This window comes from Meriones unguiculatus, chromosome 3, assembly GCF_030254825.1.
Source record: "Meriones unguiculatus strain TT.TT164.6M chromosome 3, Bangor_MerUng_6.1, whole genome shotgun sequence".
In the NCBI taxonomy this organism is placed as follows: Eukaryota; Metazoa; Chordata; class Mammalia; order Rodentia; family Muridae; genus Meriones; species Meriones unguiculatus.
In genome coordinates this window covers 113,304,002-113,330,328 of record NC_083351.1, presented here as the reverse complement: position 1 = coordinate 113,330,328, position 26,327 = coordinate 113,304,002, and the positions used below count along the sequence as shown (strand labels likewise).

General features: G+C 34.0%; 1 protein-coding gene across 5 annotated transcripts in view; it reads left to right on the top strand.

Annotated features, from left to right (window-relative positions):
• LOC110566624 (cadherin-10) overlaps positions 1-26,327 on the top strand; it is a 203,113-nt gene that overhangs the window by 173,755 nt on the left and 3,031 nt on the right. For all 5 annotated transcript variants that reach the window (XM_060380432.1, XM_060380428.1, XM_060380429.1 and 2 more), the window contains 6 exons: positions 1,104-1,291; positions 2,873-3,126; positions 7,564-7,700; positions 14,789-14,910; positions 20,737-20,845; positions 24,044-24,295. In XM_060380432.1, coding sequence (XP_060236415.1) covers positions 1,104-1,291; positions 2,873-3,126; positions 7,564-7,700; positions 14,789-14,910; positions 20,737-20,845; positions 24,044-24,295 — 1,062 coding nt within the window. The remainder of the gene's footprint in view (positions 1-1,103; positions 1,292-2,872; positions 3,127-7,563; positions 7,701-14,788; positions 14,911-20,736; positions 20,846-24,043; positions 24,296-26,327) is intronic.

The following is a 26,327-nucleotide window of genomic DNA, read 5'->3' as shown; positions in this document are numbered from 1 at the left end:
GATATAGGAGTTAACATGAAAAAATACATAAAATGACAGAATAATTTTTAGCCAAAAAATTATTTAAGTCTAATTTGTTGCAAGTCTTTCAAGGAAGTGACTAAAGGTAGAAGAAATTTAAAATGGACTGCAGAAATAATACCAGTACAACTTAACAGGTCTGGACCTTAATACATAAAGAGAATTGGGATTTATGGGCAGTTGGTACTCTAATCAGAGGAGTACTTATAGCCAATTAACCCATCAGAAATTATATTTTATGACCAGGTGCTCAAATATAAATCTCATTAGTAGTAGGTGATGCTCATGCTGAAAGAATATGCAGAGACATAAAGGGCTTCGACATATCAGCATTTTGCTCCACAATGAAAAAGGCTTTTTTGGAATTCAGTGTTTCTACTCTGTGAAGGGCATCTTTTTATTTCTAACAGAGACCATTAGTTTTGTTGTCACAAATAAAAATGAGATTCTTACACATTGTGACTGATTCTGGAGGTTTCTCAACTGTTTTGATCTACAGCTAAGGTAAGAGATGTATGTAACTACACAGAGCATGGAAAAATAATAAGTGCAAGTATTCACTGTTTATCAGGTGATTTGTTGTTATTACATAAATGCATTCAGGTACCTTTCTGTACCCAAATACTATCTATTCAAATAAAATAATTTTCAAAATCAGAATTCCTGATATAAGCAGTTGCCACATTCAGAATACGGAAGCAAATGACCATGAAGTCCCTCATTTTCTCTAGTTTTTAATAAGTATAATCACGGTATTAATTCTCTGACATCTAACATAAAGTGTAAGTCAGGCAGTAAAGTATTACATTCACTTTACCTTTAATATCCGCTAGACAAATCTCCTTAATCACTTCTTTCTCATATATACATTCATATGTACATATATGTACATATATAATATATATATAAAATATATAATATATATATAAAATATATGTACATAGATGATAGGTACATATGTATACATAGATATATATACATATATATGTATGAGAAAGACATGATATGTGTATAAATATATACAATATACATATGTATGGATATACATATTATCGTTTATATATTTTCTTTGTTCTGTACAGACACCATCCATCTTCGAGTTCTTGAATCCTCTCCAGTTGGCACAGCTGTAGGAAGTGTAAAAGCAACCGATGCTGACACGGGGAAAAATGCTGAAGTAGATTACCGCATTATTGATGGAGATGGGACAGATATGTTTGACATTATAACTGAGAAGGACACACAGGAAGGCATCATCACTGTGAAAAAGGTGTTCAGCTTCACTGTAAACAAGTGTATCTGTTTGGAGAGTAGAGATTTCATTGTGCTCTATTTTCTCTCTCATTAACTATGAAAAGAAACAGCATTGCTATGTTCAGATGAGTTTTTAATTAAATGTAAATGAGAAAGGTCTGATGCCAGAGAGCACTTTAGACATCCTGACTATATGCCCTTATTTGTAACATGAAACCTGAGATTTGAACAGAAAGCAGGCAAGGTAATATATGTGTAATTATATTTCTTAGCTATGTTATTGAAAGTCCACTGTAAAAACAATGTTTTCTTAAAGAGCAATTAATAGCTAATAACACCAATATTTCATCACAGTTGGAGGCATAAAAATAGCGTGTTTTCCAGATGTATGAGCCAATAATTAGAGTTGCTAATAAAAAGTGACAGAATGGATTGGAGCATAATTTAATTGTTCACATTTTCCCTTCTGCTATATAAATTAAATTTTCCTGCTAGCATATGCTCTGTGATAGAATTTAGAGGTAGCCAGGTTTTGTTATAGTTGGCTCCATCAGTATAAGAAACATAAGGCAAATTTCTATTTAGATACAAATGAAATGCCATGAAAAGAGTAACCATTGAGGTACTGGTAACTACCACAGTTACCCTGGGATGCTAATGAATGCAAAGGACACTTAACTGTTACTCCGAGTAACAAAGAATGCTAAGAAAGCCAGTTTTTCTCATAACCAGCAAGCAACAATAACTACCCAGAAAGTAGCAGTAATTTAAACAGAATATTTTGCTTTCACAAATGAAAAAGATGTACAAAGTTGAGCAAGCAATGTTTTTTGCAATACATACAGGGCAAGGGATTATATTTTAAATGCAATATATGAATTATCTCAAGAGCAAACGTTCCCTTTTGTTTTAAAATACATCACGAAATTGTATATTCATAAAATTGTTATAAAAATTTCTTTCCTCATCATATAATATTTTGCTTATCCTAAGTATTTTAAAAAACTTCTGGTTTTATGTGTTTGAAATTTCATAAAGACTTGGAAAGGGGCAGGGAGGAGATGAGGGAGGAAGGGTGGGGTTGGGAGGGAAGGAGGGAGCGGTATACAGCTGGGATACAAAGTTAATAAAATGTAACTAATGATAAAAAATAAATTAAAAAAAAAGACTTTATAGTATCATGAACCCATTACATTAATAGAAATGCTTTGGCATAGATTTTTAAATGTCCCAAATATTTAAATTACAAAATTATTGCCTTAAATAATTTAAGGCAATTTATTACCTGTATGTAATAAAGTACATGGACACAGAGAACGCATAACATCAATCCATGTTTTGTATAGGATTACTATCCTTATGAGGAAGTCTTTAATATTCATCAGAATTTCCACATACAATAATCAAAATGAGTTTCTATGTTCCAAAACAATACATACGGGACATCTACAATCATAAATACTACCGAAAATGGTGTTTGATTTTATTACGTTTTACTAATGAAAAACTTGAAGGATTTTAAAGTCCTGGTGTAACTCGGGGAGAGCAGATATCACATTACCCCAATTCTAACGTGAAGACTTTTATGTTTTTACAGCCACTTGACTACGAGAGCAGAAGACTTTATACTCTGAAGGTTGAGGCAGAAAATACCCATGTAGATCCACGTTTTTATTACCTAGGGCCATTTAAAGATACTACAATTGTGAAAATCTCCATAGAAGATGTGGACGAACCTCCTGTTTTTAGTAGATCCTCCTATCTGTTTGAGGTTCATGAGGATATTGAAGTGGGCACAATCATTGGTACTGTGATGGCAAGAGACCCAGATTCTGCTTCCAGCCCTATCAGGTAATTATGTAAGCATTTAGGATTAAAAGAAAACCAAAAAATTCTCTTTGTTTACAAGTCTATCAGGTCTACATAAATTTGGTATACACAGAGTTTAAAGGATGTTTTGACTGAATATCATGAGCAAAGTATACACGGGCTTTATTGTTTTCTGGTTCTTGCCTTTTCTATTCCATTTCGGGTTACATCATGTGTTTGAGTCCTTAAAAGGTTGGCTATTTTGGTCACTGATACATATCAAAGATGCTGGGTTACATATATCGATAGACATACTCCATTTATCTCAAAGGGGAGATTTTACTTCAGTTTTGCTTCTTAATTGTGTTTTGTTTTCTTTTTGCAGCTGGTTTTTTCTTAATGTTTCAATGTTTCAGAAACACCAGAATCACTTCTGTACCTTTTTGCTTTTGTTCCTATTCAATTTTAAAGGTGTGTAAGATGTTATAGACACATAAAAATGAACAAGAGGTAAAGTTTTCATTGGCATTTTCACTTATATTAAAGAAATATAAATATGTGTTTGTTCTTCAGCATATTTTTCTTTAATATGTTAATCTTTTGTGCAAAAGATTTTTTGTGAAAATATTTCATTCTTTTAATAATTCTTAGGAAGCGAAATTTATATCCATGTGACCCAGTTAAGTAGGAGTTTGAATGTTTGTTTTGTGGTTTCTGAGTGAACTCTTGTGAATTGTTCCGTTTTAAAAAGTGAAGAATCTTTAGTTTCATGTTTCATGGGACTCAAATGAACAATTCTGTTTTTTTCCTGCCAGTCTTCAAGAGTAATTGTGCTAGGCAGAATATATTATATCTCTATGTAATTTATTCATATATTTTATGCAAGCACATTGTACTGTATTCATGCATTTCTATACAAGTTACGTACTGGCAGAAGAAAGATATAAGTGTACATGATAATCTCACAGTGTTCTCATTTGCCCGCCTAACTTTACCATAAAGGCTTTTTATCCTAGATACTTGCTCAAAACTGCTATATTATATGGATTTTCTTTTCCTTTGAATATTCTTAAAATAATTAAAATAGGTATTTAGTTTTCCCCGTTAAATACTTAAAATTTCCGTGCCAAAGATCCAACTGAAGTACGCTGTACTCGTGTTCCTGTTTTCAAAACTGGATATTTTGCTTTTGCCTGTTTCTTTTAAACCGGGCTCATGTGACGCACTCATACTGATCACAACTGTGCAGTGTGCCCCAAAATAGCCTTAAAGTTTTAACCTTCCTGTTCTTACCTCCTAAAACCCAGCATTTCAGGCCTTTTCCTTTGGATTCAAGCTATATGGTTCTAGGGTCAAACCCAGAGTTTCATGTATGCTAGGAAAGAAACCCGTCCGAATCTGCTACATAGCTGAAATATAGTTTCTCTCTGTTTATTTGAAAACTATGTGGTAATTTTACTTTGTTTCTTAAAATTATTTTCAAAATATGCTTAAACAAAATTCTTGGATTTTTTTTTTTTGCTTAAACAATTATATACTGTTTTTGAGGACTATTTTAGGCAAATGGTATTGTTATAATAACAAAATGTTTCTCAACAAAATTAACTTAATTTGTCTCTTCATATACACTGGTCACTTTAATATATAAAAGTCTATGTCTTGGTTCTTACAAATAAATTAAAATGTTTAATGACAATGCTTATTTAAGTACTAGAGAAAAAGTACATTTACATATGCTAGCTATGATAGTGTATATGACTAGTATTTTCAATGCTGACTATGGTACATTTTGACTTTGTTCTACCTTAGATATAGAAAATGTAAGTAAATAGTCTTAGATGTTATGGTTTAGATAGATCGTACAAATATGCATCTTACATAAATGAAACCATATATATATATATATATATGCCTAAAAACACACTTAATATAATAGATTATACTTTACAAACCCATAGGCTTATACCCTTAATAAAAACATAAAATATTTAGAAAAAATTCTGCCTTTACTGAACACTTATAGACTTTTCATCATGTTTCACCATATATTTACACTACATTAGGATTTGTAAGATATCCATAGGTGATGAAAGGGGTAGAGATGAACAATAGTTGGGAAAAGTGATGTACTTTTACCTAGCAAGAAAAGACTTTATATAACACCATACATTTAGGTTATATTAGCAGTTGTACGACATCTACAGGTGATATAAAGCTTACAGCATGTTTATATTCTTGTGTGAATGTTCTGCCATCTTCTTTCTGGACTTCAGCATTTTAGAAATTTGGGATGAACAGAACTAATCTCCAGCTATATCAAGGGAATATTATAGATATTCAGAGATAATATGGTTACTATTGACATACATTTGTTGGATGGCTCACAATGTACATATATATGTATACATATATACATATTTACATACATATAAACACATTATACATGGTATACTTGTCACTTATTGTGTATTGTTTATGTATGAATCAAAAATTTTTGTTTAAGCATATTCTGGAAATAATTTTAAGAAACAGAGTAAAAATTACCACACAATTTGCAAGTGAACACACAGAAATAAAATTATGTTGTGAATCATGTTAGAAAAGGCAGATCGGGGTTGACAAGATGGCTCAGTGGGTAGGCACTCTTCTTGCCAGATCGGTGACTAGAGTCCAAGTCTTGTGATCCCCCTCAGAAATCAAAAGAAATACAAATGCCATGGGCTGTTCCCTGATCTCCGCATATTCAGTGTGGCATATGCCCCCAAACACATTCACAAAAAGGAACAAATATAAAAATGATTTTATTGAAGATTTCCTATGTCTCTAAGATACTGCCACATAATTCTTCACATCATCCTATTCCTTTTGAAACTGAAGTACAATAACAAACAGCACATAAAAAGAATCGAGATTAGTCACTGATGCACTCTTCTTATTGTGATCTATGTTTAACATATTGCCCCTTCATGGCTTATTTCCTCAGACGAAAGAAGCTTTGCAGTTTTGTAACATACCAAGTAATTCAATATTTTTCCATAATTTGATAACCATTTGCAGATTTCTCTCATGTTAGAATGTATTTTTCACTAAGAAAAGCTTTCACGTGAGAGTCAGATAGTATTCAGTGAGTGTCGGTTGGAATCTCGTGCTGGCTAGCATAATGCTGGCAGTAAGCTTGATAATTTCTTGTCTTATTTCCTCTTTCAAATTTGTGATGAAATGACATATAATACCATGTCACAAATGGAGACTATCAGCACAGCATGGTCTAAGTTACAAGGTTGCAAACTCCGTCTACTACCATAATCAATCCCGGAAGACTGTTAGAAGAGATAAAAAATTAACTTCGGGTTTTTAGAAGTGAATAATTTTTTTTATTTGCAAATTATTCCAGGTGCAGGCATATAGTGATATGCTTTATTTGATTATGGTAAAACATGTGATTTGATAAAATATCAATGTTTACCTTGATGATGCTACCCTGGTAACATGTGCTGGTATTATGCTTTCAAATAGCATGTAGCATCATGATGATATCAGTTTCCAGAACAGTTGTTTTTATTTATTTATGAAGGCTTTATCTTGTTACAAACACATAAGAATTTTTATACTGACTTTAAGACATTTATAATGATATACGAAGCTAAAGAACTTGAAGCTGGACTGATACCTCACACGAAGCTACAACCCACAAGTTGAGGACGTGCTGTGATGAAAACAGTGTTGCCTCCAGTTTCCTCATCAATAAAAAGACTGAGTTTCTAGCATTGACCTTTGATGATGGACAAATATGTAATTATCATCAGAAGGCTTGGTTACCTATTGATTTCCCATAGTAAGGAGAACAGGGACAATTTCTGACAAGAATTTAATGGCAGGCTTTTTGACCTCCCCACCCCGCAAGGGAGGAGCAGTCCTGCTAGGCCACAGAGGAGGACTTTGCAGCCAGTCCTGAAGATACCTGATGAAACAGGGTCAGATGAAAGAGGAGGAGGTCCCCCCTATCAGTGGACTTGGAAAGGGGTAGGGAGGAGATGAGGGAGGGAGGGTGGGATTGGGAGGGAATGAGAGAGCGGGATACAACTGGGATACAGAGTTAATAAAATGTGACTAATAATAAAAATAAATAAAAAGAAGGCTTGGTTACTGAGTACTTTATTTCAGTTGATAAGGAAACTACATGTAATATACACTATTTTGTGTCCCAAAATAAACCCAAAATAGTTGACTTATTTGGCAACAGGCAGTAGTTTAAGTAACAGTCATTTGCAGAACTTGTATATTTATGTAAAATAAGGTACCAATTCATGCCTTCAGTATAAATGTGCAGGTGTTTCAGTTGGTGAAACAGTTTATATTCTACATCAGTTCTGTGTTTTCCTATAACTATGAGTAAAGTGGACATCTTTGTGTTTAACTATTTGCTCCTACAAACTGTCAATATTATTGCCTTCTATTTTCTTTACCATCTCTTTTTAGATTTACTTTGGATCGCCATACTGACCTTGACAGGATCTTCAACATTCATTCTGGGAATGGATCACTTTATACGTCAAAGCCACTTGATCGTGAACTATCTCAGTGGCACAATCTTACTGTTATAGCTGCCGAGATCAGTAAGGAATTACATTTAATGAATATTTTTATATTGTGAATAATTTGCTTCCTGCATTTTAACATTTTTGTATGTTCCTTTTATCTTGAAATTAATTCTCTCTATACAAATTAAACTTCACTGTGCATTTAAAAATAATTTTAATGTAATTTTTTCATCATTTCCATTATTTCCAAACTGAGGAATAGCTAAATATATTGCAGCTATTGTAAAATGTTATCTCTGTTCGTTTGGGAATTTTGACATGCCTTGAGTATTGAATTGCCTAATTTTGTTTTAATGTTTAATAGGGATTTGTTTAATTTAAGTAATGATAAGTCTTGTAACAACATTTAGGTCATATAAATTTATTATATTCTGATTTTTTTCAAGTAGCTTCGAATATATTTTGTCTATTTCTTCCTCTTGTAAATTTAAGCAATTGCTGTATTCATAATTTTTGTTGGCATATCTCTTTTTGTCTGAAAATTTTTCATGTTTTTAATAACAGTATTTAGCAAATTATTTTTTGGGAATAGGATTCCTGTAAGCATCATGTAATTCTGGTCTAGTTGTCAGGAGTTCCCTTAATTTATACATTTTCTGGAAGCTCCTTCTCCTTTGATGGGTGTAATTACCTTGGTTTGGCAGCTGTTTTCTATCAGGGTGAGAGCACATCCCCTTCAATGCCATCCTGGCATTTACAATTTCTCCTGAGCTTCTGTTTCATCTGTTTCTCTAATGTACTTGCCTTTTAATTTAGTTGGCATTACTCTCTGTTGCAGACTGTAATATTCTTCTTTTGTTGTGGACTTTTAACAATTTAACTCTAATATGTCGTGGTGAAGTACATTTGGAATCATGTATGTTAGAAAGTCTAAAATTTAGAATCTAAATGCTTCTTGGATATGGATGTCCATGTTTTCCCCAAGATTTGGGGAGTTTTGTGCTCTCATTTACTAAAATGGTGCTCTATGTCCTCTACTTGTAGCCCTTTTCCCTCAAACATGCCAGTAAATGAAATATTTGTTTAATTAAGGATACCCCACAGCTCTTATATTTTCTCTTAATTCTTTCATACTGTTTTTTTTTGTCTGTCCAACACTAACAATTCAAAAATGTGTCTTCAAGCTCTGTTATTTTTTCTTTTGTCTAATATAATCTCCTACTGAAGCTGTCAACTAACTTTTCTTTCTGAACTTTAGATTGTCTTACTCCTCAGTGATGTTAATCCAGTTCTTTTTCAGATCTATTGCCTTCTTCATTTGTTTGTGTTTTTCATTATTTTTTCTTGTATTTTTGTGTTGAGAATTGTTCATACTTTGGAATGAGCATCATTATAAAATGGCCTTCCTGATAATTCCCTCTAATAATGCATTTTGGGAAGTATCAGTCCTCGGTTAGATTCATAGCACTTTGGGAAAAACAAGTCTAGGTAGAGAAAAAAAAGCAAGTACAAAAGCCTTAAGATATCAAGAATTTAGGCACTTTATTTCCCTGTTAGGTGAAATCCAGTGTAGGGTGTTTCTCACTAATGCTATAAGAACAAGACTAATCTTCCAATATGTTGCTCCTTTCTTCTTGCAACCAGATACAGGATAGCTAAACTTAGAAAGCTGTAAGCCTCAAGTTCACATGCCCCCAAGAGGGCAAGAGAGAGGCAGAGATAGCTTTTAAGGACTTTAAATTAGAATTTTTCTTGCTAATATTTTTATAAACCTCATCTCAGTGAAGAGCTTGGTATGTGGAGATTTTTGTAAGTTTACAGTCACAATGCCAAAAGCAGTAAACTGGGAATCAAATTGATTATTTGATTTCTAGATCTCGCATTTAATTCTCTGCATGCTTTAAAAAAAATCAATAGTTCATCCAATTAGAAAATGACAAGTTAAAATCTGAAATGAATACATATCTAAAATTGCAGCAGATATCGCTCCCAGAAAGGAATGCATCATTGTGAAGGCCATTGTCACTGTTTAGTAGACTGTTGAAAATCATTATGGATCCAGATGTGACAGCCAATTCCCACAGAAAGCCAGAAGGCTGGATGAGAGTGATGTTGGGAAGGTCCTGTCTCACACTACAAGAGCATTATCAAATCCTACAGAATAAACAAAAGACAAACAAATCATTAAGAAAATTGAGATAGCGGCAACAGAGCCATAAATTAAATGTGCCATCTATTATACCATTAAGGAACTGGAAAACTCACACACCCATGTACATGAAAATTCTCTCATCTTCACCAATCCCTTGTAATCAATTTTAAGGCAGAACATCTTTGCACACTTTTCAAAAGAAGCTTCAACTTTCAACTGAGCCATGCTGAAAACTTCCTATAAATTCCATACATGTAATATCAAGTCTACACACAGCCATAAAGACAGAGCTATTGGAAGCAATTATTACAGGCCAAAACCAGATCTGAGTCACCTAGAGAAGCAAAGCTGTGCATGTAATCTAGTCTGATCACTATTAAAGTCTCAGACTAAGATAGTAAATTTAGCTTCATCATTCTAGCTGGGATCTGAAATAAAGATTCACTCATGCCTTGGCCAAAGACCATGCTTTATTTTGGGAGTTATAAACGGCAGTGTCTTTGAAGACAATAAATTTAAAAGCATGTTTTTTTTTTCCTATAAGGAAAATTTCTATTTCTTTGTCTTCCACCCCCCACACCCCTTATCTAATGAGATCCAACTTGGAGCTTCTGGATTCTGATTGTTTGTGCTGTCTGCTCAGTTCAAGATCCTTATTCAAGCTCACTGAGCCTGGAATTGCATTTTCTATTTCAGATACTGTGAGAAATTTAACTTCTAAAGCTAGTTGAAGTAATTATGATTCTGTAAAAAGCTAAGCCAATTACTTCTTAAGAGCTAAGCCTATTCTTGCCCTTAAGTGAAATCAATCTGTGGAAAAAGTACTGGAAATGCCCACCTGCCAACCACATGTAGCCAGAGTCCCATTATGCTGTTCTGGGCATTCAGTGCCATGAAGGAAAAATAAACAAAACAAAACAAAACAAAACAAAAAAACAAAAAACACTCATACAGAGAAATGTTTTACTAGACTTTAAACACTGGTTTGATGGTAAGTGTGTCCCCCACCAAGCCTTGACCAGAACAGAGGTGTGTGTAAATGAACTTCTTACTGATATGTTTCCAGGTCCCGCCTCTAACAATTTAATTCCACATTGCACAGCAAAAATCACATCATGTGACAAGTATGGTCTGCCTCAGGTAATTATTCAGTGCATTACTCCATGGCATAATTCTTTTCCTTATTTAAATATATATATATATATTTTAAAATGCCGGGTGGGAAATGCAAAACTCTAAAATCAAGGTCCCAATCAGTGACTTCATAATAATCTGGGATTTGGGAACACACAGGAAACCAGAATGTTCTTATAATTACATCTGAAAATTCATCATTATTGTATATGATATAATGCAAATATGTATTTTATTTTGAAAAAAAATTCTCAGCACATGCAGAAAAGTTATATATTTTTTTGAAAGTCACATTTCAAGAGAATGATTCAAGCTTGTCTCTTTTTGAATGATTGGAAAAGCTTATGCATGCACAGGAATGGCCTTACTTGAGGACATACATCCTGAAAGCCTTTATTGCTTATGCCTCCTTGTTAAAGTACAGTTTCCCTGAAGGATTCTGAGGGAGATTCAGGTGGTAAATATAAGCCAGCTGCTATTCAGTATGATTCTTCCTTGGAATGCTTTATATTTTTATTTATACATAAGCTGTAGCATCTGCCAGAAGAAAAGATTAGTGTAAGCACTGTTTTCTGAATAGATGACTCCAGGCCTTGTGTTTTATAAAGCATATTTATCCCCATGGATTTTGCTTTTGATTCAAAAAACCTTCGGTGATTTAGAAAGAAGCTGAAGAGGCGTCCTATTGTGTTAGAAAAGGGTCTCACAAAGCAATTTCCTACATATGAAACTTTTTTGTGTCTTTCAATGCCATTAGCATAATTAGAAAGTGGAGCTTCCAACGTGAGATAAGTTTAAAAGTTAAGAATAATACAAATAAATATTTTGCAAACATCTCACTCCACCGAATGAAACATACCTTTCCACTCTTTTCCAAAGAAACAAGGAAATAGGAAGGTAAGGGTCCCGTTCTAGCTACATAGACCTCTACGTATTAGCAAACACTCTAATTAGAGATGTAGAAACACTGAAGAACAGTAGGGGTTTTTCTGTTTTTGTTTGATCATTTGTTTTTTTGTTTTGTTTTGTTTTGTTTTGTTTTTTCCTGTTCTTGCCCACATACTCATGAGGTCCAAGAAAATGGAGGAAAACTGTTACCACTACTTATACCTTTTATATATATTTTACTGTGATAAAAATTAGCCCCAAATCTTAGGTAACAGAAGGAAATGAAGAAGCTAATGATTGTAAAGATTATTTCAGTGATAATATTTAACATATATTGAGGTCTCATCTGAAAATTGACGCCTTGTTAAAAATTTTCTCATCACATTTTCCAAATAACTACTGTAAGACAGGAAGTTCTGCCTTGATGTATAAACTGAGGCAGAGGAAATCTGCAGTATACTGATCCAAGTCAAAATGAATGTGTGGTGAACTTGAGAGTCAGCAGAGCTCAACTAGTCTCTGAAGCCAAAGCCCTCAACTAGACAATACACGTACAATAGTGTTGTGTGCAGTTAAAATTTTAGAAACTCAAAATAAATTCTCCTAGCTGAATACATATAGTTTAAGAAGATTCAGGCAAGACAATAAAGGAGGTTGAATTTAAACTTTTTTTTTTCTTGGAAAGAAGAGAAGGTAATTATATTTCAAATTATTCAGTACCCCATGGCATTTCCTTTGTAATGTTTTAACTGTGTGAATCCACTTGATCAGAAACCAACCTTTACCTATATAGGATCATTAATTTAGCAAAAACCCAATTATATGGAATGGGTAGTAAACTCTTCCAAAATTGTAATATATGCTGCATTTGCACTGAATAACAATTTTTTACATTTGTATTTATAAAATACAAGGAAAAATATATATAGAATAATAAATATCACTAGAATAGTAATAGTCAACAAATATTTTACAATAATTTATTTTGCAATTTAACAATAGAAACCTTATTTCTATGTTTTAGTTTTTGTTTGTCTCATTTAAATTTGTTTTTATTTTATTAATTCATAGGAGCATGATTTCACTTATTAATATGCTCTATACTATTCTATGTGTGTATATTACACATTGTTTCAGTTTCCCAAGTCACTTCTAATTATCTTCATTATGAACTTTCTAAATCCTTCATTAGTGAAGTACACACTATTTTATCATTTTCTGTAGTAGCCTTACTATGAAATAGCATACAACATGTACCTGTCTCTTAGAACATATTACTGAATCCCGCTTATCTTTCCTCATCCTTTATTCTCTAAAGCTTCTGAAAACCATGCTTCTCAGTTTCTATGACATCAGTGTTTTCACTCAACATGTTACTTCAATCATGTAGTACCTGTCTTGACTTACAATTTCCACTTCCTTCCATATTGTCTATTGTAAGATTTATTTATTTATTTTATGTATATGAGTGTTCTAACTTCATGTATGCTATATGGCATAGAGGGTATCAGATCTCATATAGATGGCTGTGAGCTGCTACATGGATGCTTAGAATCGAACTCAGGGCCTCTGGAAGAGCAGAGTGTGTTTATAAGCACTGAGTCATCTTTCTGCCCCATATTGTCTTCTAAACACTAATTTCATTATGTTTGTGGCTGCATAGCATTCCGTTGTGTTTGTGTGCCTCATTTTCTCTCTATCACAATTTGATGAACACTTTACATCTTTTTACTCTTTTGAACAGCACTTTTAAATATGAAGAACAGACATTTTTAACATTCCATATGGCTTTTCTATGTGGCGTGAGTCTGGCCACATTTGCATGCAAGTTTAACTGTGCTCAGATAACTGGTGTTATTAATTCCAAGTGACTTTCACTTGAATCCACAATGTAAACCACTTATCCATCAGTAGGGCTGCCTAGAACACACATGACAACATAAGGCCATTATAAAAATGAAAGGATAGAAATAAAGTTAAGCTAAATATACTTGCATTAAATTTTAATTCATTAATCAAAAAGATAAATAAAATTCATCTTTATGTCATTTGGTGCTCTTCATTTCACCATTTTAACAAAACAAAGATGATGAAAACAACCAGCTCTGTTGTTTTAGAGCTGGTTTGTATAGAATAAATTGATATGCAAAGACATTCTTAATCTGCAAAGGCCAGTGTGATGGCTCAGGGAAAAAAAAGGCATTTAGTACCAAGTCGGATGACCATACTTTAATCTCAGGGTCCTTCATGGTGGAAAGAAAGAACTGGCTACTATGGGTTATCTTCTGTCTACTACAACCTTGTATACATGTACCCACATATAGACACAAATGCATGCAAAAGAAGAAGTAAAAGTGAACGAAAATAAATAAAAAGAGTAGTGTTTAATAGTATCAGTAATGAACATGTCAATAAAATATTTGAGCAACAGTATTTCACTCTAATTTTTATAATCAGTTCATTAACTCAATACCCAGGTAATCCAGCTTCCAAATGAAGATCTGAGAGTAGCTATAAGAAATTTTTTTTCACTATAGAAGTAAACAAAGTGGTGGGTTTCAGGAGCTGGTGACTTGGACAATTACCTAATCTATTTCAAAGTGCTTCTTCTTCTAAAAGGTAGCTAAAAGCAAAAGCTAAGCCAAATTGCCAAATGTAGCAAGTATTTAATAAATAATTATATAATTCCATTTCATAATTGGACAGTAAAGACAGACATGTAATATGAACTCAATTACACTCTATTGTATTTTTAAAAGGAAATTTTGAAAAAGTAATAGTACTCTTGTGCCCAATAATAAGGGAATTCATTACTATCTAATTAGGCTCTAATAGTGATTTTCTTTATTGCATTTTTTTCATAATGTCAGAAGAATATATATGATGCTTATTTGTATGTGAGCACTTAATGTCCATAAGATGCCTATCTGAATTTAGTCCTGCACACAAATGCATTTTCCTAAGAACTGTTTTTATTTTCTCTTTCTAGATAATCCCAAAGAGACAACTCGTGTGTCTGTTTTTGTGAGGATTTTGGATGTTAATGACAATGCTCCACAATTTGCTGTGTTTTATGACACATTTGTATGTGAAAATGCCAGACCAGGACAGGTGAGCAATTATACAACTCCAATTCATGATGCTTTTAGCTGTGTGTAAACTGTGTTTCTGTCAAAATCTTGGAAACGATGAAAGAAACAGGGCTTAAGACACTTATTTTATCTTCTCATTAAAACTTTAGAAAGTCTTTGTGGTTTTTTATTGTTTATTTTCTCTCTCTCTCTTTTTTTTAAGTGGGCTAGGTCCACTTCATGCATGGTCTTCAGTTGATGCTTCCATCTCTGGGACTTGGTTAGTTGGCTCTGTTGTTCTTCTTGAAGACCATGTCACCTCCAGGTCTTTTTCTCTTTTCCCCACTTTTCTACAAGACTCACCTCTCATTGCCCAGTGTTTGGCTGTTAGTCTCAGCATCTGTTTTGAGGCGCTGCTGAGTAGAGTCTCTCAGAGGACAGTTCTGAAAGGCTCCTGTCTACCAGCTTAGCTGAGTATCATTCATATTGTCAGGGGTGGGTTGGCACTCTCACATATAGTAGGCCTTTGTTAGGGCCAGGCATTGGTTGGACATTTCCTCAATCTTTAATCTATCTTTTTCCCTGTATATCTTGTAGGAAGGGTAAACTTTGAGAAGTTTCTGTGGGTGGGTTGGTGTTTCCCTCCCTCTGCTAGACTAGTCTAGTTACAGTGTCCTCTTCAATGTCTGTGAGCTCTGCTACTAGGAGTCTCTACTTGAGTGACCCTCATATCCTCCCAGGAGCCTATCCTGAGTTAGTTCTCCAAGTTGTCACAGAGATACGCCCCCTTAAGTTTCTCTTCTCTACACTTCTTTCTGTTCCCTCTCCCTCTCTGACCCCAGATCCACCCTCTAACTCTCTATACCCCTTCCTTACCTTGTTCCTTATCTTTAACTACTACCTCTGTCTTTTCTGTCTCCTCTTCCAAGTGAGATTCGTTCATCCTACTCCTTGTTATTTATCTTCTTTGGGTCTGTGTCTTGTAGTCTGCTTATCCTGTATTATATGGCTAATATCTCCTTATAAGAGATAAAGGTCCTCTAGTAAGGGAAGTTGGGACTGCATTGGACATGGACTCACTTGCTAGCTTTTTGATCACTTCTTCCTGGCATTACTGCATTGCCAGGCCGCAGGGGAAGAGGACACATTCAGTCTTGATGCAATTTCAGAGAAATAGGGAAGGGAAGAAGGAGGGAAGCTAGGAGTAGAAAGGGAGGAAGGATGGGTCTAAAACCAGGATATAAAGTAAATAATAAATAAGTTTAGAAAATTGTTAATGTTTATAAAGTTGAAAATATTTACAGTCAAGTTACTCAATTTCTTTGCAAAGTTGTAATGCAATAAAATAAAATGAAAATAATATCTTAAATAATAATAATATGTTGCCTTTCCCATAAAAATTGAGGTATGAGAAATATCTTTAAATTTTAAAACTTTCAGAATCAAAGGCAAACATCAGAATCTACTCTGTGCCATTGGCTCAGCATTAACAACCATTTAGTAAAATAGAAAATGGAGTTAGTATAGTTTTTGTAGTCAGAGCCTGGACCCTGAGAGCTCTAGCCAGCTGGGCTCTGCCACTCATTATCAACAGACCAATTATATAGACTAGTAAAAGAGAAAGACAGAGAAATAAGATGTATTCAGCATGGCTAAGTTGTAAGGAAGAACGAATGAAAAATGCCTGTGATGGCCAGTTGATCCATGTTTGGATTCCTAATGTGTCATCTAGGTTAAACAAAATTCAGGAAATACACATAACAATGCAGTACTGTTCAAGAGTGGCCCTGCCTGTCATTGGCACTGCCTTGTCTCAGTTTCAGTTTCTTAGGGAAGATGGTCCGTGAGGTTGTCCAAATTGTGAACTCAGGTGGAGACAAGTTTCTCGGGTGGTTATCATCATGATGTCTACATTTTTTACCAGCAACAGAGTCCTGTAAAATGTCCAATTTTTTTTTTAGTTACCACTGTTTTAATAGTCTAATAACCTAGAGATGCAGCATGAAAAAACTCCTTAGAATATTTTTATTTCTGCAGGATGGTGACAGTGAGACTCAGGGAAATGCAGAAACAAAGGTACAGATTACTGAAACACACAGTCAGCATTGGATTATATGTGAACATGTTTTGAAGTTATGCTGTTATGAATTGCCTGTGTTTTTCCTCAGTGTGGTAACACATAAAATGCTTAATGACTTCATTTTAGTCCATTGATGCATTCTTCCTACATCAGCTTTGTTTAGAACTATTTAAATCATTTCCTCAGTGGACTCATTTTGTTATTTGAAAAGCTCTGGCATATATGGCTGAAAGAAATGCTCTTAATTGCCTTGAGTGCTATCTTCACAGAAGGAAGCTGCATATTATAAATAATAATTGGAAATCAAAAGCATTTTATTAGAGATAGAGAAGCCATTGAGAAACTGTGTAGTGTTTTGACATCACTTAATGCTTTTATAAACATCAATGTCATTGCTATATTTTTATGCAAATTGCATTATAGAATAACTCAAGTCATTCTTGTGAATTTTCTAACTGGAATTCAATAGCTTGTCTATTGTTTGAAAGGATAAAATTACCACAATTGAACTTTTTTTTTTTACTTGAAATGTTATGGAAATGTTTATTTCTGAATATTTAAATAACTTAGGTGTTTCTGACTTTCTTCTTTTTATTTTTTTAATATTAGTTACAGTTTATTAATTTTGTATCACAGCTGTATCCCGCTCCCTCATTCCCTCCCAATCCCACCCTCCCTCCTTCATCTCCTCCTTGCCCCTTTCCAAGTCCACTGATAAGGGAGGCCCTTTGTGGGTGGGTTGGTGTTTCCCTCCCTCTGCTAGACTAGTCTAGTTACAGTGTCCTCTTCAATGTCTATGACCTCTGCTACTAGGAGTCTCTGCTTGAATGACCCTCATATCCCCCCAGGAGCCTATCCTGAGTTAGTTCTAGGAGACTCATAGCCAGACTTTGAGCAGAGGGCAGGGAATCTTATGAAAGAAGGAGGAGACAGGAGCTCCACAAAGGGAGCAACAGAACCAAGAAATCTGAGCCAAGGTGTCTTTTCTGAGACTGATAAACCAAAATCCAACCAAGGACCATGCATGTAGATCACCTAGAATCCCTGCTCAGATGTAACCCATGGCAGCTCAGTATCCAAGTGGGTACCCTAGTAAGGGGAACAGGGACTGTATCTGACATGAACTCAGTGGCTGGCTCTTTGATCACCTCCCCCTGATTGGGGAGCAGCCTTACCAGGCCACAAAGGAAGACAGTGCAGCTAGTCCTGATGAGACCTGATAGGCTAGTGTCAGATGGAGGGGGAGGAGAACTTCCGCTATCAGTGGACTTGGAAAGGGGCATGGGAGGAGATGAGGAAGGGAGCGTAGGATTGGGATGGAATGAGGAAGGGACTACAGCTGGGATACAAAATGAATAAACTGTAATTAATATAAAAAAATAATTCTTGAGTCATTTATCAAGCATCTTAATTCAAAATGTATCCCTGTAATTTAACTGTTAAGTAACAGTTAGATCTACAGTATCAGTATGGGGTATAATTTCACCAATGTGATGTGTGGAGAAACAGGTAACACGGAAATAAAACAGTGCCACCACATTTCCCTTTGCATCTCTTCCCTTTGGTCTTGTCAGTTCCTTGATTTAAGAGACATTTCACTTGGAAAGGGTGCAAATTGCCACTGATACGAAGTTAACTGCCTTCTTGTTTGCCTAAATTGGGCTAGGAAACTCATTAGGTCCTTCCTTAATAAAAGATAGTCATTAGGAATGGAAAGAAGAAGCCAGTTTTTTCTGTATCCATCTCCTTCACCCATGTCCACTCTTTCAGGTGATGATTATATTTTATGACCAAAAGGATAAAAACCACATTTACATCTCAAAGCATCTTTTTGAAGACATTCCTAGGGAGAGTGAAGCTCAGATTTACTCTTCAATGTCTAAAAATGTTATCAAATCAAATTATTAACTGACATCACATATCAAATGAAGTGGCAACCAAGGGTTTATCAGGCCCAAAATATTCAACATAATGTTTTCCAAAGAACAGTGTTCTGTCCATCTCTAACAACCAGGAATGGTGTGTTTGAGCAGAATAAAGCTATTTTTCACCAAGAAATACTAATATTTTTATAAAAGAAGTTAAATATTTCAAATGTAAAAGGATGCTTTGTTTTCTCTCTGGATCAACCCAACATTTCCCCAGTGCTTCATATTAGGAAAAAACCTTGAAGTTGCTGCAGAATGTGAAGATACAGGTCAATTTTGTTACGGCTAAGAAATGAACTGTATGTTTTCTATCACATACTAAGAATAAATATTCAAGAGCACTAGGTTTTCTTTGCTTCTTTCTTCTTGTAACATTAATACAAAATAAGATACTGAGTTCTTGGTGATCCAGAGGAAATCTTATTTTTATTTTGGTCGTCAGCATGTGCTCTAGAAGGATAGAGACTCAACCGCTTGTCATTTCATTTATTGTCCCTTTGAAACCAGCATATTGCTCTGTCTATATCACTAAATTAAAAAAAAAATGTGTCAGTTAACCAATAATCATTAATTCATTGGTGCCTTTATCTTTAATCAGTATACATATTTTGTTTTCATATATCAGGTAAATATGATAATTTCCTATACACATATGTAAAGAAGTATACATTGGTCCTCAAAAATATATTATTTTGGCCTGGAAAAATAAAATCCAATTGTAATTTGGAATAGTTATTATGAGACCTTGTAATTTTTCTTTAAAGGATCTACTTTAATACTGCGACTGTACATGTATTTTAGTATCTATCTATTAACATTAATCTTAGTGACTTAGAATTTCCAATGGTTTTTTTTTTGTTCTGTTAATTGTATTTGTGGTATTTATTTGTACAATACACAAAGAATCACAAAATTACAATGAAAAACTTTATAGCATAATTAAAAAAAGAAGAGTTAGGAAAAAAACATAATTAGTAATTTTTAAAGAATGTCTGCCTAATAAATACATTTTTATTAATATATTATATATTTTTATCTTGAATGTATTTATGTATGTGCATTTTTATTCTATTATAATTTGGTTCTGTTTATTCTTATAATAAATATTTTGTCTCCATGATTTATTACTTTTAAAATAATTTCAACATTTAACTGATTATTCTTGTTCATCATTTCTAGAAAATAGTATATTGCTTTGTGTGGTTTAATTAAGTTTCCTGAATTGCTTTGAAATAAATAATTTGATTTATAATAAGTAGGCTATTTTTACTGTTATTGCTATAACATGTTTTGAAAGGAGAGTAATTTAATATAATGTGATAATAATTTGTTCATGTTCCAAATTATTTTAATAATATTTTAAGCTCTACATTCCTTGTTAAATCAACAGAAACTAGGGAAAAATATTTTAACCAAATATGCTTATAATCATAAACTAAAGTATCTTTTTAAGAAAAAGTAAGTCTGAATGATTTCCTAAGTATTAATAAATGTAAGCTTTTGATGTTCTCCTCAAACTACTTTCTTAAAACATGATGAAAAGAATCAGGAGAACATCTGTCTAGAGCTTATACGTGTCTGTGCTTGATCCACTGTCACATGTACAGTAAAAACATATAACGAAGGTGCCAGGAAATGTCCATAGAAGGATAGAGTACTAGCTTTTCAACTTCAAAAACAGAGAGCTTCTTGTTTATATAATCTCTTTGTTCATTTTAAAATTGGCGTGTGTATGTCTTCTTAAATTTAACCTATTCAGTCTGTACAAAGTTACTTGTATGCATGTTTTCAAAACGTCATATGTGATCCCTCTTCTACTTGCAGACATGTGATGACTGTAATGCTTCCTTTCTTTCAGCTGATACAGACCATTAGTGCAGTTGACAAAGATGACCCCTTAGGTGGACAGAAGTTTTTCTTCAGTTTGGCTGCTGTCAATCCTAACTTCACAGTACAAGATAATGAAGGTAATTTTTTTTAACTCTTTTCATATGTAGTATGAAAAATTGAGAATTTCCCCAGAGATAATTATTGCAGCATATCAATTCATTTGTGTATGCTGTATATCAACTTAATGATATAATCTTAAAAATCTTGGCATACCCATATTTAGCAATACATCATTATAATATCTTCTTTAAAGTTAGTTACTTTCCTAAATCTGAAATAATATAAGTTATAAAACAATAGGTGCTCAGGAAAAGATGAAATGTTGAAAAAATTAGAAAGGCTTCAAATAGTATTGTAAACATGATAGGACATGAATGGATGAAGGAAAGAAAGATCATTTGCATCTATTATACAAACTATGATAGGACATAATAGTATAAGATTTACTGGAGAAAGTTAGGAATAAGTGAGGAAAGAGAAACAGCTACAGAATCCTGTGAAAGCATTTGCAGATTTCTTGTCGCAATGACAAACATGCTATTGTCCTTTGTGAAATATAAATTTTATATCTCTGAAGTTATTTCTTCTTTGTTCCAATAAAAAGCAGAAAGAACTTTAGATAAACATTGTGAAAATAGCTGTGATTTTTAAAACGTTGATAAGTATGTGTCATGACAACTATGCAACTGTAGATTATACACATCTCCCTTCCAACATACACGAATATGTGGGTATGTGTACTATAAGACCTCATCTATATTTAATGTATTTCATGGCAAATAATGACCTTAGCTTGTGTTGGTGGAAGATATATTTGCCTTACTGTGGCTGCAGACATATTCCAAATAAATCTCGTAACCACATTGGCAAATATACAGTGTTTTCTTCACAGTGACTGAGAAGTATTAGCAAAGCCAATTGGCTACATTTCATCAAGGTGGTTTTCAAGTGCCATAAAATAGCTTAAGACATTGGATCATTTTACATCGTGCTATCTACTCACCAAGAGATTTCATCTAATAGAGTGTTCGCATGAGGGAGTCAAAGAGAAATGAACCGTTTGAGACATGTTTTTTCACTAACTTCAGATTTGAAATGTCCATATTTTCTGTCCCTCTAGACATATAAAAGTAATTGGATTAGAAAAAAAAAGTAACATAGACGTGGAAATTAATATACACAATGCTGAGCTGTTTCTGAATATCAGATTAACAACATCCAGTATAATTTCAATTAGCTGAACCCATCAATTTAAACATAGATTTTAGATTAGAGTTCTCTCAATTCAGTCCTTAGTACTGAACTGAAAATACCTGTTTCTGGGTGTATGTAATTTTGACTCTTTCCCTGTGAAGCTAAGAACTAGGTATTAGAAAGTGATGTAGCTTAGTGCTGTCATGGCACAGCCTTTCAAAGTCATGGAGAAATCATTTAAGACTCACTTAAGAGCCTGGCACGGCGGCTCACACCTGTGATCCCAGCACTCTGGGAGGAAGAGGCAGGCGGACTGCTGTGAGTTGGAGGCCAGCCTGGTGTGCAAAGCAAGTTCAGGATAGCTAAGGCTACACAAAGAAACCTTTCCCCCCTAAAACTAAAAAAAGGGGAGGCTCATCTTAGTTAATTTTTGACATAGATTATCATCTTCTTTTATTGGAAAGAATTGATTATGTGTAAATTACTCAAAGAAAGAAATAAACTTACACAAATACCAACTCGAAGAGCTCACTGTGTAGCCTTTCATTAAATTTGGTGGAATATTTGAATTAATTTTATGTGTATTGTTTTCTATTGTTGGGTGAAGGCTTAAAGCAGCTGTAATTATATAAGAATTAACTAAAGGATACACCTTTTGTGAATATTTCCTCATGTTTGTCCACATGTTCATCTTAAATACTTTAAATTTAGTGATACAAATCCCTCTTTAATTAATTTGTGCCTGTGATAAGTTAAATATTATATAATTTAAAAATATTGTTTCATAAAACTTAAAAAATAAGAGCTATTTTAAATTAAAATGTATTTGGTTTTTAAATATAACAGAATTATTATAAAACTAAGATTCAAAATATTCAAAAAGTTAAAAGGTACCTAAACGATATGAAAATATGCTATTAAGTATGCAAATTTTTACCTGAGATATTAATGCCTGAGAGGTTAAGTTTTCCAATTTTCTCATATTTTAGAGATCTGCTTTTTTAAAGTAGTTAACATCTCTGATAATGTAGAAAGCACCTGTTTTTACATTCAGCTACTGAACAAGAAAGTGATTGACACTTTCTTTTTTTTCTGTTCTGCTTTTTTGACTTAACTACTACTTTTTGACTCCTGTTTCTGTATTGGCCTTGTAGACAGCCCTCTGAGAATCAAGACTATATTCGTCTGACAATAAAACAAGATAGAAACTAACTTACTCAGTGGTTTTTAAATGTTGGTTAAATGGGACAAGCTACCTCCACCTTCACCCATAACTCATATTGGGAAGAACTGGGATACTCATCTAATTAGGAAAAACTTCCCTAGTAGAATAGTAGATAACTGTATGGTAGACTTTATTAAAATTCAACATTTTTGAAGTTATTTGTTACTCCACAACAGTGACAGCAAGTTGTTCATTCAGAATATATGCATTTATTATAGTTTTGTTTTAATGGATATAAGCAATATTCAGAAATATTCAGTATTTGCTAAGCTTTGAGTATATATTAAGATCTTGTGGATTTTAATAATTCAATTGATTTATGTTCTTACACAGCACTGCATCATATTTTCTTTATAATTATTAGGTTAAAGCATATTTTTTCATGTGACAGTACACACTCAGACATGTGTAAATTTAAACAAATAGTTATTTTCTTTGATAAAAACTTGTTTTATAAAATCTCCACAATATTCATAAATGAATTCATGTGTTTAGCATTATGGAACTGTCGTTTGAAACCTAACCATCATGCAGTCTGAGGATGGACCTGCTTTTCTATAATCACAGTACTTGGGAGCTTGAGCAAGAGGGATGATCCCAGTCAGGTCCATACAGGGCTACACAGCAACATCCTTTCTCAAAATACATAAATAAATAAGTAGCAATACAGAGTGCTAGATTCTTCGTATTATTTAGTATACCTCACCTAGTTTGATTTACATTATGTATATGGAATAGGAAAATTCATAGTTTACATAAAGTGAAAGCAGGTTTTTTTTTTCCTTAATGTAAAACCACAGTTAACACTGAAACAAATTTCTCCAAATTATTTGCAATGGTTTTTAATTTGTTTTAGATAATACTGCCAGAATTCTAACCAGGAAAAACGGCTTCAACCGTCATGAAATAAGCACCTATCTTCTGCCGGTGGTGATATCTGACAATGACTACCCTATTCAGAGCAGCACTGGCACCCTGACCATCCGTGTGTGTGCCTGTGACAACCAAGGCAACATGCAGTCCTGCAGTGCAGAAGCCCTGCTACTCCCTGCTGGCCTCAGCACTGGTGCTTTGATAGCCATTCTCCTCTGCATCATTATTTTGCTGGGTAAGAAGTGTTGAAGAAAGGGGATGGCCTTCAAAGATGACTAATTCTGTCTGTTGCTGAATAGGAAATATTACCATCAAAACATAACACCTGTCAACTAATGCTAAATTTTAAAGATTTGTGCAAATTAACTGGGAAATATTGCTAACAAAGAAACATTTTTACCTAGTCACCATATATACTACTTAAAGTAGTCTTTATGGTAATAGAAGCAGTAAGACACTATCTGTGAGGATTAAGTGAAAAATACATACCAAAAATGTATCTTTCATGGCAGTAAAAGCAATAATGTTAACTCAAGCTCCCATCAGTAAACTAGAAGCTTAATAACCACTGGCAAAAGAAAAGCTCATTTTCTCTACGAGTCTCCCTGCAGATACAAACTTTAGAGCAGGCCCCTGCCTAGTAGGAGATGGCCAACACAAAAATAACTCAATGTAATTTTTTTAGGTTCTGTCTCATATTGCTTTATAGCGGCTTTTTTTTTTTTTTTACTGTAGAGGATTTTTTAATTTATTGAATTTTTTGTATGTGATTGTTCTGCTTTCATGCACACCAGAAGAGAAAACCAGATTCCACTACATATCGTTGTGAGCTACCATGTGGTTGCTGGGAACTGAACTCAGGACCCCTGGAAGAATAGCCAGTGCTCTTAACCACTGAGCTCTCAATTCAGGCCAATGTAGAAAAATTTTAATCCAGCAACATGGCTGCTCTGTCAGGGGATCCCATCCAAAGACCTTCTAGATCTATGTGATCTGGCTGAAATGCAGAACACTCTGAATTACAATATGATCTGCCTGGAATACAGACATTCCAATAGTATACGCCCTTAATCCCAAACAATGAAGGTAAGGTTAATTTATAGAAGAAAGCTGCCATATTTGAAAGTGACCTCTAAATGAGGAGCAGACAAAGTGATGACTCAGATAAAGATTTGATAGAATGTATCCTAGACAGGACATGCCCAAGCCCAACTCCCATCAAAACATGACAGAAAATAGAGCTTACTTAGGAGCAGCAAGCGTTATGGAGGGTTTTACACACACACACACACACACACACACACACACACACACACACACATATATATGTTTACTTATTTATTCACTTTACTTTTTAATGCAGCCCCCTGCCCTTTCTCCTTAGGACCTACCCTTTCACCCTCTTCCCCCTTTTCCCTTCCCCTTCTTCTCAGAAAAGGGGAGCATCCCCATATCGACCTACCCCAATACATCAAGTCACATCAGGACTGATGGTATCCTCTTCCACTGATGTCAGGTCAGGCAGCCACACTAGGAGAAAGTACAGAAATAGAATAGACAGTGCAAGTGGCTGAAGAGAGGGAAATGGGCAGTAGGTGGTGTTGGGAAGAAAAGGAGGCTGGAAATCAGACATAGATATACTGAGAGGTTTTGTTGCTGTTGTTATTTAAAACCAGGACAGTTTTACAGAGACAGGTTACAGACAGAACAAGCTAGACACAGGTGAAGACAAAATGAGACAGAGAATGAGAAGGAGCTAGCAGATTAAAATACATTTCCAGAATTAGTTTGAGGCCAGGTAAAGTAATTCAGTCAGAAACGGAGAAAAGCCAGTTTGAATCAGTAAGCTTGGAGAGAAGTTTGGACCAGAACAACTGAGTTGAAACAGCCAGCCAGAGTTAGAAAGAACTAAAACAACTTGGAACAGCTCTCATCTCATTCACACGTCTGAAGAAATAAAATGACATTTACATTTAAATTTGCAGATCTTTTACTTATATATTATGATTTTCATTTTTATTGTTGTTGTTTCTTCAGGATTTCTATGTGTCTGAATTTCTGTGTCTCTGAGTCTGTGTATGTCTCTTGTGCTTTTTCTTTGTTGTTTTTTTAATTTGTTTTGCTGTTCTTTGTTACTTTTCTTAATTTAATTTTATTTTCTATTTTATTATTTTAATCTGTTTGTTTTCTGATGAGAGAAAGAAAGGTTATGAATTTCGGTGGGAAGGGGGTAAGAAGGATATGGGAAGATTTGATAAAAGAGAAAC